The sequence below is a fragment of the Abramis brama genome (assembly GCF_963993115.1).
Source record: "Abramis brama genome assembly, chromosome: 8".
Classification (NCBI taxonomy): Eukaryota; Metazoa; Chordata; class Actinopteri; order Cypriniformes; family Leuciscidae; genus Abramis; species Abramis brama.
In genome coordinates, this window is record NC_139970.1 from 11617790 (window position 1) to 11638084 (window position 20295).

The 20295-nt window shown below is 37.0% G+C and overlaps 1 protein-coding gene across 2 annotated transcripts in view; it reads right to left on the bottom strand.

Annotated features, from left to right (window-relative positions):
* The window catches only part of rapgef4a (Rap guanine nucleotide exchange factor 4a), a gene marked incomplete at its 5' end in the record, with an annotated part of 69839 nt that extends 50145 nt beyond the window's left edge, over window positions 1-19694 (bottom strand). Inside the window, 4 exons of one of the 2 annotated variants that reach the window (XM_084121445.1) lie at window positions 5612-5758; window positions 8190-8278; window positions 8487-8629; window positions 19627-19694. In XM_084121445.1, the coding sequence (XP_083977571.1) occupies window positions 5612-5758; window positions 8190-8278; window positions 8487-8629; window positions 19627-19694 (447 nt within the window). Of the gene's footprint in view, window positions 1-3020; window positions 3113-5611; window positions 5759-8189; window positions 8279-8486; window positions 8630-19626 lie in introns of those variants that run through there. The other variant, XM_084121447.1, reaches the window with a different exon arrangement.
* Window positions 19695-20295: the final 601 nt, after the last annotated feature.

A 20295-nucleotide genomic window follows, 5' to 3' on the forward strand; every position in this document is an offset into this window, starting at 1 on the left:
GCATTGTTCTGGCCCATTAGTCTTAAGTCACACACAACCAGTGCTGTAAAGTGCTCAGGTAACACTTTATTTATTATACTAACAAAGTACAAAGTACCTTTGCCACTACATGTCAACTTATTCTACTAACCCGAACCCTAACCTAACAGTCTACTAATACTCTAATGAGAGTTAGTTGACATGTAATTGTAAAGTTGCTTATAGTTAGTAGAATTTCTAAAGTGGACCATCGAAATAAAGTATATACTGTATATGCTGGTCTTCATGAGTCCCGGCTCACATTAACAGTCTTTCCATAAACTTTCAGCAACGTCAACTGACAACAAAATGCTGACACACAAACTTCTTGATCTTAAAAGTTTTGGGGAAATATTCTGGGGTGAATTAACCCTCCTCGAACCTTGGATATAAATATCGGAGCAGCAAAGCCACATTCAATTTGTGCGGTTCCTACGGACACGCTGTGTCTGGATTCGGGTTTAATTCAGAGACAGGCGGAGTCTGCGCTGTGATAGGATCTGTGTTTGCCTCAGATTAAAGGCCAGCTGTCCCTCTATAAAGGCACAGAGACATGCTGCTTCAAAAGAGACAACTGTCATTCAAGCAAACATCACAATTACCCAGCGCAGAGCTTCAGGCTTTGAAATAGAAATGAGTTACTTACAGGTGCTGCTGGTTTCTGCCAAAGCGTTCTTTTATCTATGAATATAGTTTCCTCTAAATGCCAATGAGCAGCCAAAACAGGAACACCGGGTACTATTTATAACAGCGTTATACAATTATAATTATATAGAGAAATAAATACAAATTAGGGATGCATTTGGTATTGACCAAAACTGTTATATCAGCCATCATATTGGTTAACAAAATGAACTATTTGACATATAATTAGTATAAAAAAACATATTATAATTTTTTCCCCGTAAAATATGCCTGTGGTATTGTTTTCTGAATCTCTGAATATGATGGTAATTGTATGGTTTAAAACAGTAAATATATTGCAATGTCACGGTTGGTTTTGGGTTTTGTTTGTGTTCATGTCTTTTATTTTGTAATTCACACTCTTCGTTATGCTTCCTGTTTGTCATGTGCTTACCTTGCTTCTCATGTGTCTTGCAATCATGTAAAAAATAATGCTTGCTTTATTATAAACTTTAATAAATTTTCTTTTATCCATAAATGTAAGTTTACCAACAACAAACCATTTTTCCTGTGTTTTTGAAAAAGTTAAAATGCATCTTAATACAATTACATCTTCACTAAATAAAAAAGCAAGTAGAACGTCTTCAATTTGTAAGGACTTTAATTTTGTACAATGTAACTGATGTATAGATTAATATCTTACCCTCATGTTCTTTTTCTCAATTTTTTTATTTATTTGTATTTAGTTTCTTTACTTTGTTAACTCTTTTATTTCTGATGCAAAATATTTTATAAAAATGATATGATTTGAGTGTGAACCAAATCTGTGTTGTCATATCAGTTTATTATCTATTTCACATTCAGATAAAGTTTAATGATGATATAATGAATGATAATGTAAGATGTTGATGGTATTGTACAGCTCAAGATTTAAAACATTTCAAAAGCTCAAAGAAACATTCTAGAAACTTTCGTTTTAAATCTCCTATGTGTGTTTATATGTGTTTGTGTGTAACCTGGTGTGGGTGGGATGGGAACATGGCCATCCTGCCCATCCCAAAATACACACACACACACACACACACACACACACACACACAGACAGACACACACACACACACTCAGTGTCTCTCTGATTTCCCGTTAGTCAGCTTTCTCTGCATCCCACCCAGTGACCCAGCATTACACTACACACCACACACACCACAACACACACACACAAAAAACACACCTCTCTTTCCCAGCAGACATGTGATTAAAATCTATAATTGTACAAAGGAAAGGAGACATAAATCATTTGAGCAGTCATTCGCTATTTAGTTTTGACTCTATACAACTTTAAAACCATGGACAAAAGTATTTTTCTTGCTGTTTTGTAATAAAAGAGTTTTTTAATCTAGACATCTATTCTAAAATTCACAATAAAAAACACCCTCCCAGTCCAGAAGATTTAATGAAACCAAACTGCAAAAACAACGCACAATATCACAGCCATGAGCTCATTAACATATGACCACCCACATTTGCATATCAACACCTATTCAGTATTCAGCATTACCCTTGTGAAAAAGAAGTACACTTTACCATAAATGCATAATTTTCATTTCATTTTTGTTTAAGTAAAATATATTTTAATGTGATTTCTGTCATGTTTTAAATATAACTGTAATTACACATTTATAATGATGTTGCTGCAATTTAGTACATTTAAAATATATAAACTTTAAATGTAAAACTGGATAACTCACTACAGTTAAAATTACTCAATAGTACTTTACATGCGATTTAGTATGTTAGACATCAAACCCCTCAAAATAAGTGTACTTCTTCAAAGCATGACATAATATTATTAAGGCTCTAAATTATATTATTAAGGATCAGCTCCTTTTTTAAGTGATGTATAGGTTGGTGTAGACCTGAATCTTTCGATCTTTACCACAATGCAAGTCATTTTAAACCACGGTAAGGAACACCATTGCGTCACAGTAATGCTAGCCATATTTCTTAACATTAAATGACTTTTAATTAAATTTGTAAAATGTTAAAGACCTGACTCTTTAATAACCGGCTAGTTTTCACTAAAAATCGTATCTTCCGCAATGCTTTATGCAAAATTGACTTTAAAACTTAAATCTAAAATCTAAATCTCTTATTTAGTTCTAGCATCACTTTACAGATTTTTTCATCAGACCTTATTTTCATTAATACTTTTTTGAGAAACACTTACTCTTGCTTAGCACAAAACTGACACTTAAATCTCTTAATTAAACGCTCAGATGTATGTCACTGATACATGTGCTATAAATACAATGTAAATCTGTAAATCTTTCTGTAAAATACAGTCAGCCAGACACAAAAATGATGAGAAAAGAAATCACCTTGGAGTTATCAGATAGAGCAGATCTTCTGCTGGTCCTCTCAGTTCCCAAGTGTGCTTCTCACACACACACACACACACACACACACACACTCTGCATGGGACAGTCCCTCTCAGGGGAAACTCTGTGTCTCTGTCTCTCTTCCTTCACTCTATTTGTTTGTTTCTCCTGTTTCCCCGTGTCTTCCTCTCATTCTGCTAAAGCTCGAGGCTGCTCTGTCCTTCTCCGACCTGCTCCAGTAAAAGCTTCCCATCAGGCACACAATTTCTGATTGCCCACGGGCCAGAAAGAACAAAATGAGAGAATGAAAGCAGAAATAAACTCGCGGCCCTAAAGAGCAGAAGCACTGCCGTCTTTTCTGCCAAAGATAGAAAAGCTCTCCATTCTTCTTCTGTTGTGCTTATGGGGAAGTGAGTAATAGAAAATTCCTTCAGTATGAGTTCTGGGAACTAAGTAAATGATGTATTTCTAATGTCACATAGAGACAATGTTCTCAACCTTTTTGACTCCAAGGCTCCCCATCATCCATGACACCATTCAAAACCATGTAAGATATTTCTGCTGTAACAACAAAGCTCCTTTTTTCAACCAACTAGGAGTGGCAATATATTACAATTCAAATATTTATGTTCCAGAAGTTTCAAGAGCAAAATGCTTTTCAGAGTTCTTTATAAGCAATGAATTTACACTTTTCTAGTAGTCTGTGATTGATTACGGATTAAGACTGAATTTTTTTTTAGTTAACATCTTGATTTTTCGCTGTTTTAGCTTATTTTAAAGCTTGTTTTAAACCCTCTTGTGACCCTTAAAACTGTGCTCTGCCCCCTGGGAGAACCACTGCACTTAGAGGATGACTTCAAAATATCAAGATCAGAGAAAAAACTATATTTCTTATACTTCCACTGCCCCCTGCTGGCCAAAGGTGATAAAGCAGCTAAAAATACATTTCTATTATTTAATTTTTTTTCAGAAGTTGTCCCAGTCTAGAAAATTGACCTTAGGACAGATGAATGAGTGACAGGCCAAATAGCCAATCAAATCACTGCACTGAGAAGCGTGATTCTGTGATGTTTTATCTATTAAATAAAAACAGTGTATGTATAAAGCGTGTCTGTTTGGACAGTCTTCATGACCACTAGATGAACTTTAGCAGTCAGTGCAAGGATTTAAATCAAAGTCAGAAAACATTTAGCAGGATTTCCTCCATAAATTTCTATTAATTGTTAGAGTAAACAGCTGGATATCAACATTAAATGCACATGGTCTTCATCCAAGATACTTGCTCATCTGTTGATTTCATATTATCTGTGGATTATTTGAGAAACAGAAGCATGCTGAATGGACTCAAGTGTGAATCCAGTTTCAACAGCTCTGATAAGTCATAAATAATGTGACATGCTGCAAAATGTAACTTTTATTTTAAGAAAAACACAAAAAACACCAGATTGTATCTGCAAAGTGCACATTTTTGTTAATGGTCATGAAATGCTGGATTTTTTTTTTTTTTTTTTTTTGTCAAACATAGATAGAGGACGTGCCTTGAAAAGCGTGCTTAAGTAACTGCTGTTGTAAAGTCAAACACGGGTGAGCCAGTGTGGATTCAGGTCCCACATGCACAATTTAGTATTAAGTGAAACATCTGACATCACAATTACATCCAACAGAATCGAATTAATTCTAGATGAATATAATCAAGGCTCATTCTAAATATTCCCGTTTAATATCCTGTTCAACTGAAGAATTGCATTACAAGAGTAAAATGTGTTGGGAACATCGTTTCATATTGATTTCACGTTGTTCTTGTGGCTTGTTCTTTTTATGAGGCTGCCTTTGTGAAAAATAAGTGTGCTTAATTGTAGTGAAAGTGCACTTGTAGTGTACTACAAATATTAAAAGTACATTTTTAAAACACTATACTTGCAGATAATATAATATTAATGAAATAAAAGGCCACATACAGTAAGTGTATTTAAAGAGAGTACGCTTTCATCTGTTTCTTTACACACTTAAGCACATAAAAAAAAAAAGTGCACTAATGTCAAATTAAAAGTGTTACTTTAAAGTAAATTTTAAATCAGAATCCGTCATGCTTTATAGAAGTGCACTTATTTTGATGTGTTGACTAACATACTAAAGCGCATGTGAAGTACTTGATTATAATTTTAACTGTGTTATTTAATATTACATTTAAAGTTAATATATTTTAAATGTACTATTGTATTGCAACTTGTGTAATTACAAATAGACAAAAGAATTATGAAATGATATATAAAGATGTACTAATGTCCTAATTAAATGGGTTAAATACACTCTTTAATTGGTAAACTAATTGCATTTAATATAAATATAAAACATTTTCACTTAATTGCAATTAGCATGCATTGAGTTTGCACTTAAGTATATTATTTTTAAAACTATGCTAAAGTGTAGTTATTTTTCAAACAGGTGGTGATCTGGTGGTGTAAATCAACCTTTAATTATTATAGAGACAAACACAAAATAACTCTTCTAAAGGTATTCCGATACGCAGATACATCAAACTCTGTAATATGATTATGTCACTGGTATATATTGTCGGTAGACTGGCATACCTCCCACAGGGTCCTAAACTCCCTCTGCTCAATCCGCAGTAGTTCACTGAACTCCCGGGTGACGATGGTGGCGTGCCGTGGCGTGTTGTCCAGAATGGACTCCCCGAAAGCTGTGCCGATGCCCAATGTACAGATGGTGACAGCATCCTTAACATGAGGGAGAACACGGGTCAGAGCAAAACTCTTCCAGAGAGGAAGAGATAAGAGGAGAGGAGTCATATGACCATCTGAGATGTTCCTGACTGAGAGTGTGTCGTACCTCCACTTAGATTCAGGCCTATCTCAAGGACTCAACACAAACAGAGAAAGAGAGAGGTCAGCTCATTTGTCCCTCAGGTTTGTAAGACGCAGCTCAGTTAGGAGTTGCTCTAGTTTTCTCCTGCAGTCTATAATAAGCAGCTGCACTCAATAGAGCACTGCCACTGTGAGCAGCTGAATAATGTACGTTCATAATACTGTTCACTGTGGGAGAGTTTAACGATTCTGGATCCGATTCAGATTCTACCTAACAACTGAAACACCTTTGTGAATCCATTACATTTATTTATTTATTTTTTGCAAAGAAATGTATTGTCCACACACTGATATTGCAGCAAAATATAAATTTTACAGATGTGAGATCTAAGTCTAAGGAGGCCTGTTAATGTGATATATTAACAGTTGTGTGAATTACAAAAGTTTCTGTTTATCCATGATGATTAAACTAGTGGACACACGAGCAAGCATATGTCCTATTATCAAGTCAAATTTATTTGTATAGCACTTTTCACAATACAAACTGTTTCAAAGCAGCTTTCCATGACGTTAATGTTTACATTTTTAAATATTTATGCCTTATCGTTGCATTTAGCAGATTAGAACTCGGAGATAATATACTTTACTTTTTTGCGACGATATACACAATCAAGCAATTGGGAATGGCTATATAGTACATTTTGCTTTATGTGAGTTCACAGATAAAGTTGGATATAAATTTATATGAGGACCAGGGCAATAATAAAGGTAAACACTTTGCAATGATACAAGCAATCAAGCAGTTGAGATTTAATATATAGGTATATACTGTATATATATATATATATATATATATATATATATATACATATACTTTACGTGAGTGTATTGTATGTATTTGTCAGAGTTATGTTCAGTTCTGTTAGTTCATTTGTGTTTTAGGGGCCATTTTCACAAAATCATTTTCAACTAAAAATGGAAAGAATGTTATGCGTTTTGGCCGTTAATTTCACGATAATGCCGTTTATGGGGCCTGAAAACGCGAACTTTTGAAAACGGTTTTCAAACTGCACGTTTTTAAAAACTATATCGTTATTGTCTCTGTGTAAACAACGAAAACACAAATTTGTGAAAACGGTGACAGTCTATAGGCGAGTAGTGTTTCTTTACAAAGTGATATCGCCATCTACTGGCCTGGCAGCAGAATATAGCGTTTAGTTTTTAGTTGTTTTCGCGGATCCATGTGAACTGGGCTAGTTTTGACAGCTTTGTCGTCTGTACACGAAAAACGCAAAGGAAAAACTATTTAATTTTTTCATTAATACATCATTGTTGTGTAAATTTGTCTGTTTTTGTTCTGTTCCTGTTTGCCTGTGATCCCTGTCATTGCTACTTACTGTTTTGAGTTTCACACCTGTTCTCTTCTCCGGTGATATATAACTTCAGTAGCATTTGAAGAGAATGACTTACAGTCATAAAACCAATAAAAGAGTTTATATAGGTGCCAGGCATGATGCACACCTTTTAGATTTTTGATATTTAATCAAATAAACTGTCAAATCATGTGTAAATATTGCTATTTTTCACTAGGCCTACCGCATGCTCTCATATTTATTTTAATATCAACTATCTAAAAAGTGTGCATCATGCCTGACACCTACATGAACAATTTACAGTTGGTTTTATGACTGCAAGTCATTCTCTTCAAATGCTATTGAAGTTAGAAACGTGTACCGATGTCATATGTAACTTCAGAGACGGTGCCTAAATGTGCGAATATTGACCAAGCCAAGCCAACTTTATGCCAGTATTTCACTGGGAATCGTTCAGCGTGAAACTTTGCGTGTTACGTTCATATTCTGAGTCCGCTTGCCTGTTCCTATGTCTGGTATAGCCTACATCCCCAATAAGGTGCGAGTTTGGTCTTTTATACCACTGTATTAGTCCAGTAGGCGTAGAAATAGAAATAGAAATATATGTCTACCTCAGATTTAACGTTTGATATGTATATCAGCATCAGGGAATAACATTATAATCTCGTTCACGGTAGAGAAAGCTGCTTACATGTGCAAAACTAACTGTGAAGACATAAATGTAAACACAGCTTTATCTTTATCAGCTTTTCCATATATATATATACAGTACTGTGCAAAAGTCTTAGGCATGTTTATGTTCAATTTATAACAATTTGATGTAGTGACAAGCTTAATTACTATTTGGTGATGTGTCTCACTGCCACTGGTAAATGTAAATGACAGGGTTAAATTTCTTTGCTAGTTCAGAGAAAGGATGAGCTCTGTTCTCTAGCATTTAAAAACAGAACAGAACTGAAGTGATATTGTACCTGATGGTTTGCTGTTTCTGAGACTTTGACATCCAGAGAACCAGACAGGACAGTGTACCAGTTAGTGCCGATGTCACCCTGCCTGTATACTAACACACACACACACACAAACAAACACACACGTAAACAAACAGAGGAGGTAGTGCTTGATTTGAGAATCATCTTGTAACACCAATCTCAGTCAAAATGCAACCTTACAGTATTTGACTTTTCAAGTTAAATCGAAGTAATTCTGTCAACAAAAAAATATTTTATACCATGTATGCGTGTGTGTGTGTGTGTGTGTGTGTGACTCACATGTTATGCCTTTCTCCAGACATTCATAGAAGCCACACAGACAGATCTGCTGAAGGAGAGCAGGGTGGAACTTCTCAAAGGCCTTCACACTTTTCAGACGGGCCAAGATAATGTCCACATCCTCCCCCGAACGCTCCTCTCGACTGACAACACACACAAATGAAATTACAGGAATACTCTACCCAAAATTAAAAGGTCCCATGCACCAGGAGAAAAAAAACGGCCTTTAAAGGGGTGGTATAATGCCCTTTTCACAAGATGTAAATAAGTCTCTGATGTCCCCAGAGTGTGTATGTGAAGTTTTAGCTCAAAATACCTCACAGATATTTGTATATAGCATGTTCAAATTGTCACTTTTTAAGGGTGAGCAAAAACGCACCGTTTTTGTGTTTGTCCCTTTAAATGCAAATGAGCTGCTGCTCCCGGCACAGGGGGCGGAGCTTCAAGAGCTCATGTCCTTAGCAGCTTCGATTACCTCACACAGACATGCACTGAATTTCAAAAACTTTTAGCCTTTTATGTTCAGACCAGAGTCAGAAAGATGGAGAGACTCAAGAAGAACAACATGTAGAAGCAACATTTCTGAATGGTTAGTTGATGAATTTATGTAGCTCATGTGTAGTTATCTTCTAGTCATTGGTTAGCATATTCTGTCATGATAATCTATAAATCACATTCCCAGGGGCGGGTTTATGTAAATTTTAGGGTTGTGATGTCACTAACCCGGGAGGAATGTTGTGTAGTCCCTACCAGCCGTTTGTTGTAGTCCTTAAAAAGCTATTTCTTTAAAAGCAAATATCTCCCTTTGCTTTGAACTTTGAGCATTGTAACTTTGCAGATGTTGTTTATGCTCAAACGGCAACATTACACACTAACTAAAGTTAGAAAAGTGAAATCATAATCAACCACCCCTTTAAAGAAATGCAATTCAAATCTACAGACGGAAATAGATAAAGTACAATAAAATAAACATGTATTTTGCATGTTTTCTTTCCACTAGTCTGAACAAAAACATTATGAAAAGCTATATCCAAAATCTCAAAACTGATCAGTGCATGAAAAACTATTTTTTTTACATTTATTTTTAATTCCACAATCCACACTATGGTGGAGCTGGTCTGTGTGCTAACAACACCTTTGAAGTTCTGATCATGAACCAAAACCAGAGGACATACAAAAATATGTGCCAATACAGTGAGCTAAATGAACCTATCAATATGTGAGACTGGGTTTATAAATGTTTAAGGGACCTCTGACTGCTGCTGTCGCCTGAAGCCGGTCAAGACCTGAAATATAGCAGGCCTGATTTATTCAGCACCAGCTCAGAGAGAGAATGAACATTATTCATGGACTGATCACAAATCAGTGAGAAACACAATATCACACAAATCATGATGTATATGTGACACAAAGCTAGTGGTGGAGTGATATGGGATTTTGATGACTAATGCTAGTGCTGACAGAGCAGGTTGAATGTTGGCCGATACAGTATAGGTACTGTTAGTAACTACCATGTCATCAGAATGGCACTGAGATCGATCACGTGTGAATGCTTAAGGTTTAAGCAGCATAGAGTAATGAGATATTGACAGTACCAGCTAATTAACACCTCACACACACACACACACACACACACACACACAGCAAGTCAAGCATAACACTGCACTCATAGCATGTCTTGCAAACTAAAGAGGTACAAGTTTGTGTGACCGAATCTCTAGGTTTCACTCAGATCAAAGTGACAACAACATGATCAGTCTTGCATAACGAGAACTTTTACAACTGACTTGAAGTCATAAAGTCATAATTTCAAACAGCGTTTGTTTTGACGTATGTCAACAACGTGATGCAGATTTTCTTGTCCTATTTATTAATTTATTAAAACATACCCTAAAAATACAATTAATATACAGTGACTTGAATACAACTCTTCTATGATAAGAATAAAAAAAAATTACAATTAGTTTTTATATTTCTTCTGTCAACTTGATACAACTGTCCTAATATCATTGTCATGTTTTAGTTTTGTTTTCATGTACTTTTAGTTTGTTTCTCATTGTTTCCTTGTTTGCCATGGTGGCTAAGCATGTTTTCTGGTTGTAATATTTAATTATTGTTTGTTTGACTGTCAAAGATACTAGAAAAGGCAGTATCCTCACAACTATGTTCCTTTTTAGAAAGAAATGATATCTGTGAGGATTTCCAGTCAGGATTTAGACCGTACCATTGTACTGAGACAGCTCTCAGAGTCACAAATTATTTGCTCTTATCATCCGATCGTGGTTGTATCTCTCTATTAGTGTTACTCGATCTTAGTGCTGCATTTGACACTATTGACCACAACATTCTTTTAAATAGACTCAAAAATTATGTTGGCATTAGTGGAATTGCATTAGCATGGTTTAAATCATACTTATCTGACCGTTATCAGTTTATAGCAGTAAATAAAGAGATGTCTTATCGATCACAAGTTCAGTATGGCGTACCACAAGGCTCAGTACTAGGACCGTTGCTGTTCACTCTGTACATGCTACCATTAGGAGATATCATTAGGAAACATGGAATTAGCTTTCACTGTTATGCCGACGATACTCAGCTCTATATTTCTTCAGGCCCTGACGAAACTTACCAGTTTACAAAATTAACGGAATGGATAGCTGATATAAAAAACTGGATGACTAGTAATTTCCTACTACTTAATTCTGAAAAAACAAAACAGATTCTAATTATTGGACAAAAAACTTTCTCACATAATAACCTAGAATACTGTCTAACACTTGATGGCTGCTCTGATAAGTCTTCGTAGTCGGTTAGGAACCTGGGTGTGCTCTTTGATACCAATCTTTCATTTGAAAGTCACGTGTCACATGCTCTCAATGACAAATGTGGAACAATTAGTTAATGCGTTCATGACATCAAGGCTAGATTATTGTAATGCTTAATAAATAAATTACAGTTGGTCCAAAACGCCGCCGCTAGAGTTCTAGAGTACCAGAACCAGGAAGTATGACCATATTAGCCCGGTTCTGTCAACACTGCACTGGCTCCATATTAAACATCGTATAAATTTTAAAATATTGCTGATTACTTACAAAGCATTAAATGGTTTAGCTCTGCAGTACTTAAGCGAGCTCTTAACACATTATAGTCCTTCACGTCTATTACGATCTCAAAATTATGGCCAGTTGATAATACATAGAATATCAAAATCGACTGCTGGCGGTAGATCCTTCTCCTATTTAGCACCAAAACTCTGGAACAGTCTTCCTAACATTGTCCGGGAAGCAGACACACTCTGTCAGTTCACTAAAAACACATCTCTTTGACCTAGCATACACATAACACATCATAAACTTCTATAATTCAATGTTAGGCTGCATAGATTAGGTCACCCGGAACCGGGAACACTCCCCATAAATCCTGATGTACTTGTTACATCATAAGAAGAATGGCGTCTACGCTAATATTAGTCTCTCTGTTTATCCCGAGGTTTACCGCAGTCCGCCGGATCCAGGCCGTATCCAGATCTGATGAAGGACCTGCGCCTGGACACGACGACAACACCGTCCTGAAGTGTCAACTAGTCTCTCCCCTGTGAAGACCTCCTTCCCTTCCCTTTAACTCTGTACAGATAAAACATTGTCAAATTAGTTCCGGTTCACATGGCTACTCGGAAGCACTAAATAATTCTGTATTATACATTTTTAAGGCCAGACAAGTAGTTTGTTGAGGTCAATTTGTAAAGAAGGACTACACGCCAGCGCACATATATATTCAAACGGGCATACCTATAGACTAAACACGTAATACACATGTGCACGCCGTCAGCATTTTCACAGGTTTGCATTTTTAAAGCTTGCGCAGAGATAATTTTTTTTTATAATAATAATAATAATAATATTATATATAAATCTTTTCTTCAAGGCTTGACCCTTGGAACCTATTTCAAGGTTTGCGTTCTCGAGCCACCAGGCACTGTTGTTGTGCGAATGAGCAGCCCGGAGCGCGTTAAGGGTTTTCTGTTAGAATGGTGTTGTGCAAGCGGCTCCTAAGTTAATAACTAATGATCTTTGCAACAGAAGTGAATCAATCAAAACTAACTTTAAAAGCTGGACAATAACTTTATTCTAGAGCTGCTGTAAAGCCAAAACAATCTCTGTTATTTTCATTTCCTATTATTACTGTAAAGCTGCTTTGAAACAGTCCATATTGTTAAAAGCGCTATATAAATGAAGGTGACTTGACTTGAGTTGATTGATTTCACCCACCTGTTCCTCATTTAGATCATTAGTTCCTAGAGTCCTCAGTTTCAGTTGTTCTTTGTCTGATGTTGAATGTGCCTTAGCACACTGTTTTGTTGATTCTTCATTTTGGACGTTTTTGCTGCCAATTGATCCACTACGCTTGCCTTGTCTTCTTCCTCAGCCCGAACCTTACAGAACACCAGACCACAGAAAGGATTATAACATGGATACAGCAGCAGCATTTACATTCCATTTCCTTGCTCACGTCTACCATGGACCCAGATCCAGAGCCCAAACCAACCGCGGATAATGAGCCTGAGTCCACCATAGACCCAATGCCAGAGCCTATGCCCACAACGAATCCTCGTCCATTCCGGAGACAAAGACTGCTGCCCAGTCTGAACATGTGTGAGCCGGTTCCTACATCCGTCCCAGTGGGAGTTTTGGTGGAGCTGGATGAAGAAGTTTGTGGTCGCCCCCATCCTCCAGAATCTGAGTTTAGCCTACCTCAGACTTGAGTGATCGATTTCCTGATGATTTCCTGTGTCCATGCCCTTCCTTTTCCGCTGGTTTCACCCAGCCCCAAGAGTTCTTCAGCTTCTCCTTCGTCTTCACCGGCCCCACCCAGCCATAAAGTCTGCTTTGTCGCATCTGGATCCACCCAGTTCCAAGTATTCTTCGCCACCACTGGTTCCGCCAAGCTCCAAATCTCCTTCGTCACTGATAGTCCCATCCAGCCTCCCACTCCCTCCTCCTCCAAGTAAGCATTCCAGTTCCACTGTGTCAGCTCTGCTCCTTGGCTCTTCCGCCTACTCAGCCTAGCCAAGCAGCTATGCCTCGGACCTCCCGGTCCCCAGCTCCACCTTGGTGTGTGGATTCCCTGGCTCTGCCCCGGGCTTCCGACCCCCCTACTCCAACTTCCTCCATTGATCAGTTGGCTCCACTTTGGCACCTCACTCCCTCAGCTCCACCTGGGACTGCCGTCCTTCTGACCTCACCAGGCTCCCTTATCCCTCCGGATCCACCTTGGTCAGTCGTTGCTCTACCTCCACCATGGACTTCTAGGTCTTCAGCTGCGCCTTGGTCTTCAACCACTTTGACTTTGTTGGGTTCCTCCTTCCATTCGGCTCCTCCTCAGTCCTCACTCCCACTTGCTCTGCCTCAGTCTTTCGGCACCTTGGCTCCACCTTGGCCGCTTGTCAGCGTGGCTGCGCCTTGATCTCCAGATCTTCCAGTGTTGCATCATCTCTTGGCCCATCGGACTTCGCCTGGGTCTCCACAACTCTCAGCGTCCCCTTAGTCAGTCAGGCTCATGACCCCACCCTGGCTCCCTCTATTGGTTCCTTCATGGGTCACCATCCTCCTGACTGGCTTCAAAAATACAGTAAAAAGCATAGACTGTAAAAAAAAGATGGACGACGCCCCTTCACTCTCTTCCATTGGTGAGAACTGAAGCCGCCAGTGTCCCGATATGGCGCTGACATCTTGGAACTTGAGTCTGCGCAGTAGCGATCTCGGGACCAGACCTGCGCAGTAGTGAGCAGGAAGTAAAGCCGCGAAATCAACGCTCCGCCCTCACTCTCGCAGAATGCACTCTCCCTGAGAGCACTTTTTTAAAAATTGATTGCAGTACGACAAGAGGCTTGTTAAAATCAAGTAAATACAATCTCCTCAGTCCTCCGAAGATTCCGAAAAAAATGTCCGTTGGTGCTTCAGTGACTACTTCGCTCAGAGAACCTGTCAATCACAGCTGTCAATCATGACGTTACACCACCGTTTTTATAGCATCACGTAACTAACTAAAAACAAACTTATTTTTGAAACAGACACTTGAACTTACATCAGCGTGATAAAAACAACAGAAAATGAAAGAAACCACCTTTAGAAAAAAGATATTTGAAGTGTAAGTTAATTGTTTAGTTGATCTCACGTCCCGTTGAATAACACGGGGAGGCGGGGCTTATGACCTATACTAGGACCAGTCACCAGGGGGCAATCGAGACGTTTTGGCTTCACTTTTCAGGGCTTGTGCGGCACGCTTGGTAAAAACAAAAATATTGTGAAATATTATTACAATTTAAAATAACTGTTTTCTATTGTAATATGTTGTAAAATGTAATTTATTCCAGTTATCAAAGCTGAATTTTCAGCATCATTACTCCAGTCTTCAGTGTCACATGATCCTTCAGAAATGATTCTAATATGCTGATTTGATAATCAAGAAACATTTATTATAATAATAAATAAAAGGTAAATAGGTTTAAATGTTTTCTATGTAAAATGTTATGATTAAATATTATATAATTCTGTGACTGTGGGGCTGATACATCATGTCCTCTGTGAACTGCATATGTGAATATTCTGTAATATTTAGATCTATTTTTTACATCAAATTCATGCTTTAGCAGTAGGATAATCGTCGCATCAGTCGTTTTATCAGTCCAGACTGTTCGTTTAATGGCTTGCAACCATAAACTTCTGCGTTTAGCTTCAAAGGGTATCTTCCTCCCCTCGTTACTGCTGTTTTTCTGTCACCATAGTGCGCACGCAACTGCAGTGGCGTAATCTGACAGTCATTGAACAGACTGAAGCTGAAACTAAATTTAATTTAAAGCTAAACATTTTAAATATAAGGTTAGTCTAAGCTTAAAATTAGATGTCCATTTTTTTTCTACTAAAAAGCACATGTCCACTTAAAGGTCAGACACACCTGTGCAAACAATAAGCTACGTATGTGAGCATGTGCCAGTGTGTGTCTGTGCGTGTTTAACAGGGACTAAAAATCCATTTACTATGCAAACAGTTCTACATCAAAACCTAAAAAACACTGTAAACGTGACCAACATGTTTAACCCAAAGTTTTCATCGGAACAACACGGTTTGAATTCAGATTCTCTCCTAACCCAAAATATATGTTCTGAATGTTTTGATAAAAGTTCCCATTAAGTTATGAAAACTTTATTTCTGATTGTGCTCTGAACATTCAAAACATCAACATTCAAAACATCTTTAACAGTGTAGTTAGATTACTGTACTAATTACTCTCTCTCAAAAGTATTGGATTACTTTTAACCAATTACTCTCTAAATCCCACATCAACCTCAACCATTTAAACAACACAAGAACAGACACGAAACTGCACTTTTGATTCTTTCAAATAAACAATCTACAACTGCATAAATTATTCTTGAACTGACCAAAATGTGTAAAGGGAGAAGGTTACAATAAAAACATACATTTTTACATTAGACATTGCATTTTGATGTTAAATCCACTATTGTTTTATATAGTCTATACAGTATTTAATGCAATTACATCAGTAGTAACTGTAATTAAATTACAAAATTACCAGAAATTTACAGGATCAAAGAGTATTATTTTACAAAAAGAATTACTGTAGTCAAAAATTCAGTGTGAAATGGTCATGCTGGGTCATGTTACTTTGAAACAATAGCAGAATGATGATATAATATCACAGTAATGTACTGCTCTTGTTTTACTGTGAATTCACATTATAAAGTTATATTTAACCATGCCACTTTAAGAAATTTAATTGTTTACCACTGTAATTTTGAAGTCATCATAATGGGAATTCAAATTTGTGATCAAGCCATGTTCAGACAAGCTAGGACATGAAATGAATTGGCTAACTGGCTGATTTTAAGTTAGTCAAACTATTTTAGTATGAATATGAAGATTCTATTTTTCTAATAAATTATTTCAAATTCGTAACTGTCTGTATTTCACAATAGTGACGCAAATGCTGAGGTACTTCTTTGAAAGATGTGACATTTTTGTCTAATAAGCATCACCTAATGATGCACAGACATCAATATTCCACATACAAAACAACAATGGTGCCACTCAACAAATAATAAAAACACTTGCAACATAAATTGACATTATAAAATAAACCAATAACACAAACTGCTAAAAAGTGAGCCAAGAATAAATTCAGCAGCACAGATAAAGCCAACACATATCAAATAACTCCACAGCATAATCTATTCATGCCGCACTGCATGCTGGGTGCCTTCATTGTACATATGCACTGCAGAACTACAGTATGATGCTGTTTGTTTACAGTATTTTGTGGCAGGTTTTCTTTTGCAACACTATAAACTCACAGTTAAAACAAACTATTTTACAGTACAAATACAAAAACTTGACAGAAATTGCCAGTTGATTTTACTAGAAATTTCAGAAAGAGCAGTTAGATATAGGAGAAGTCCTACTGTGAAAGTATAATGCAATTGTTAACCTGAAATATACTGTAATTTTACACTAAAATTGTGGTAGCTCTTTATTTTACAGTCCTGTTCCCCATGTACAAACTATGTACTTATTACAATAACTGGGTAATAACTAGGTACTAACTCTGAACCTACACCTAAACCTAACCTTAACCCATGTAGTTACCTTATATTACCCAGTACTTTCTTAGGTACACACTGTAAGTGAACGTACTGTAAAATAAAGAGCAACCAAAATGATTAACAGTGCAGCCAAAGTTCTGTTTCCTGTTAGCTGGGTAGCAAGTACTTTTGCTCAAACTAAAGGGTTAATGATTTGAACAGCCTCCTAACTTCAGGTGTTAATTAAACTTGGGCATTTATGGACTTCCTCGCCTTATTCTCAATCTTTTACTCAAGATTTGCATTTTAAAACAGTCTCACTTGAAACAGTTAAACGCTCAACTATACTTTCAGCCTCAATTGTTAAATTTATGCCATTCATATAATTCAAACAGCAATCAATCTGTTGTCGTCTGAGTCAGAGGGGAAACCACTGCAGTGGAAATCAAAGACAGCTCCACTCAACACATCTGGACATTGCTGTTATGCATCCATCTCTCCATCAAAACAATGTAAAAGGAGCTAAAGACAGGAATGGAGAGTTGAGTGCTGGCATATTTCCTAATTTCAGCGGGCATGTGTCCATATGCTTTAGATGTGTAAATATTGATCTACAGCAAGATGGAGCCATTCATTGCAGGAAGAGCCGGTCGGAGCCCATTAGAGTGTGTCATAAACACATTACACACAAATCTCTGCTCCGTGTTTGATAACGAGACTATAATGTTTGTTAACTGCTTTATAATGTTGTATATATTGTAGATGTCTTGTTTCTAGGCTATCATGGGCAGAGTCCATAGACTCACTAAAGTTCAGCACATCTGAACTTCCGTATGCCATATTTGATGTGCTCTGTGTATGTGTGTTTGTCACTGTTTATAGCCTATGTCAAGAAAAGCCTAAATTGAAACCATTCATCATACAAAGCAATCATATCTCTTCAGAGGGCTTGGATTAAACCGCTCGATTCATATGGATTACTTTTACAATGTTTTTTTTGTACTTTTTGAAGCTTGGAAATATTGGTTGCTAGGAAACTTTTAATGGATGGATAAAATTATGAAAGAATATTAAACATATCTTTATTTGTGTTTAGAAGATGAAAAGAAGTCTTAAATAACTGTTTAACAAAGAGAATCGAAACTAGCAAATCACATTAAAAAAAAAAAAATGTAGGGCTAACCCACTCCCATGAAGCACTGTGAATACTTAAATATTTGTATACAATTATCAGTAGTTTGAGCATAGAGAGACTGATCTTATCATGTCATTCATGGTGCCCTAAATTTAATGTTTATAGCAGAATATTGTCATGGGTAGCTGTGCTGAATGAAGCCCACAACAGGAATAGTCCAAGGAAACAGTTTAAACTAAATCCAACTCAGGAAAACACATTAAGGGGCTGTTTATACAACACCGTTTTAAACAAAAAAAGTTAAACTAATGAGATAATTGATTAACAACAGGTGAACTGAATGAGGATGACAGACTAGAAAACTAGGTCACCGGATACAGAAACACAAAGCATACTCCAGTAACACTTTACAATAAGGTCTCATTTGCAAACATTAGTTAATGTATTAACTAACATGAACTAACAATGATCAATACATTTTTGTTACAATATTTGTTAATGTTAGTTAATACAAATCCAGCTGTTCATTGTTTGTTCATGTTAGTTCATTAACTAATGTTAACAAATACAACTTCTGATTTTAATAATATATCAGTAAATGTTGAAATGAATATTAACTAAGATTAGTAAATGCTGTAGAAGTATTGTTCATTCTTAGTTCATGTTAACTAAGGTAGTTAACTAATGTATCTTATTGTAAAGTGTTACCCATGCTCCTGACAAATATGCATAAATATTTACTTTGCAATAAATGTAAAATAAGTGGTTTCTATTATACACAAGCAACATCTATAAATCTATAGTTTTATATTTCTTTGTCATCTTTCATTTGAATGTCATTTGCAATGCTTCATAGGATTTAAGTTCTTTCCCTCATCAATGCTGGTAAGACGTCTTGAGCCACCAAATCACATTCATTATTATTTACTGCATCAAGAGCACCCTGGACATTCTGCTAAACCTCTCCTTTTGTGTTCCTCTGAAGAAAGAAAAGAATACAGCAGGGTTTGGCATGACATGAGGGTGAAGTTTCGTCTCTATTACTAAAGCCCTTCACACACACAGCAGAAAGCGTCTGCAGTAACACAAGCACTGCAGCACTGATGACCTCTTCCAGGAGACAAACAAACAATCCTTTACAAACTACACTCACACACACTGGATTCACAGACGTGAAGCTTGCAATGAATCCATCTGTCATCTAAAATCAGTCGCGCCGAGAATGCTGCATCTACTGTATATCAATTACACTGACAATCGCATTTGACATATGACATGAAACTTATACTCTAATATGGTTTAACAAATCAAATGTGTTTTCCATGAGGCACTGATGTGTAAAAGATTGCTGCAGGTCGATCAGAAGAACACCATGAAGTTTGTGTCGGGTAAACGATGATAGCTACCTCTTATCCAGACAGATGATCCACTCAGCAGAAGAGGACGGGTGGCTGGAGGAGTGTGTCGCGACCATCTTCGGTGAAATCATGGAGTAAAACTACAGTTCGCATCGCCCGCACCTGATCATGAGCAGCATGAGACTTTACTGAGGCAGATCGAGTTTGAGTCTCTGAGCGATGAGCGACCGCTGCCGCCCACACTGCTGCTGACACACCGAAACACACCGGGGCTAGTTGTCACACGGGGAAGAGCAATAAGGTGTTTAGTTAAAAGTAGCCTACGTATCATATACAGTTGTTTTTGTATGTTTAACCGCCTTGTGCAATTATTTTTGGGGGTCTAAAATTCCAGCGTCATTTGCTATAGGCCTACATAATATATAAAAGTGATCACAATTAAAGGGATAGTTCACCCAAAAATGAAAATTCTGTCAGTAATCACTCTCCCTCATGTTGTTCCAACCCCGTAAGACTTTCGTTCATCTTCGGAACACAAATTAATATATTTTTGATGAAATCTGAGAGCTGGCTCACTCATCCATAGGCTTCTATGGGATCGAAACTTGCCAGCCCAGAAAAGTTAGTAAAGACATCGTTAAAATAGTCCACGTGACTACAGTGGCTCAACCACAAGTTTATCAGCGATGAGAATACTTTTTGCGCGCAAAAAAAAAC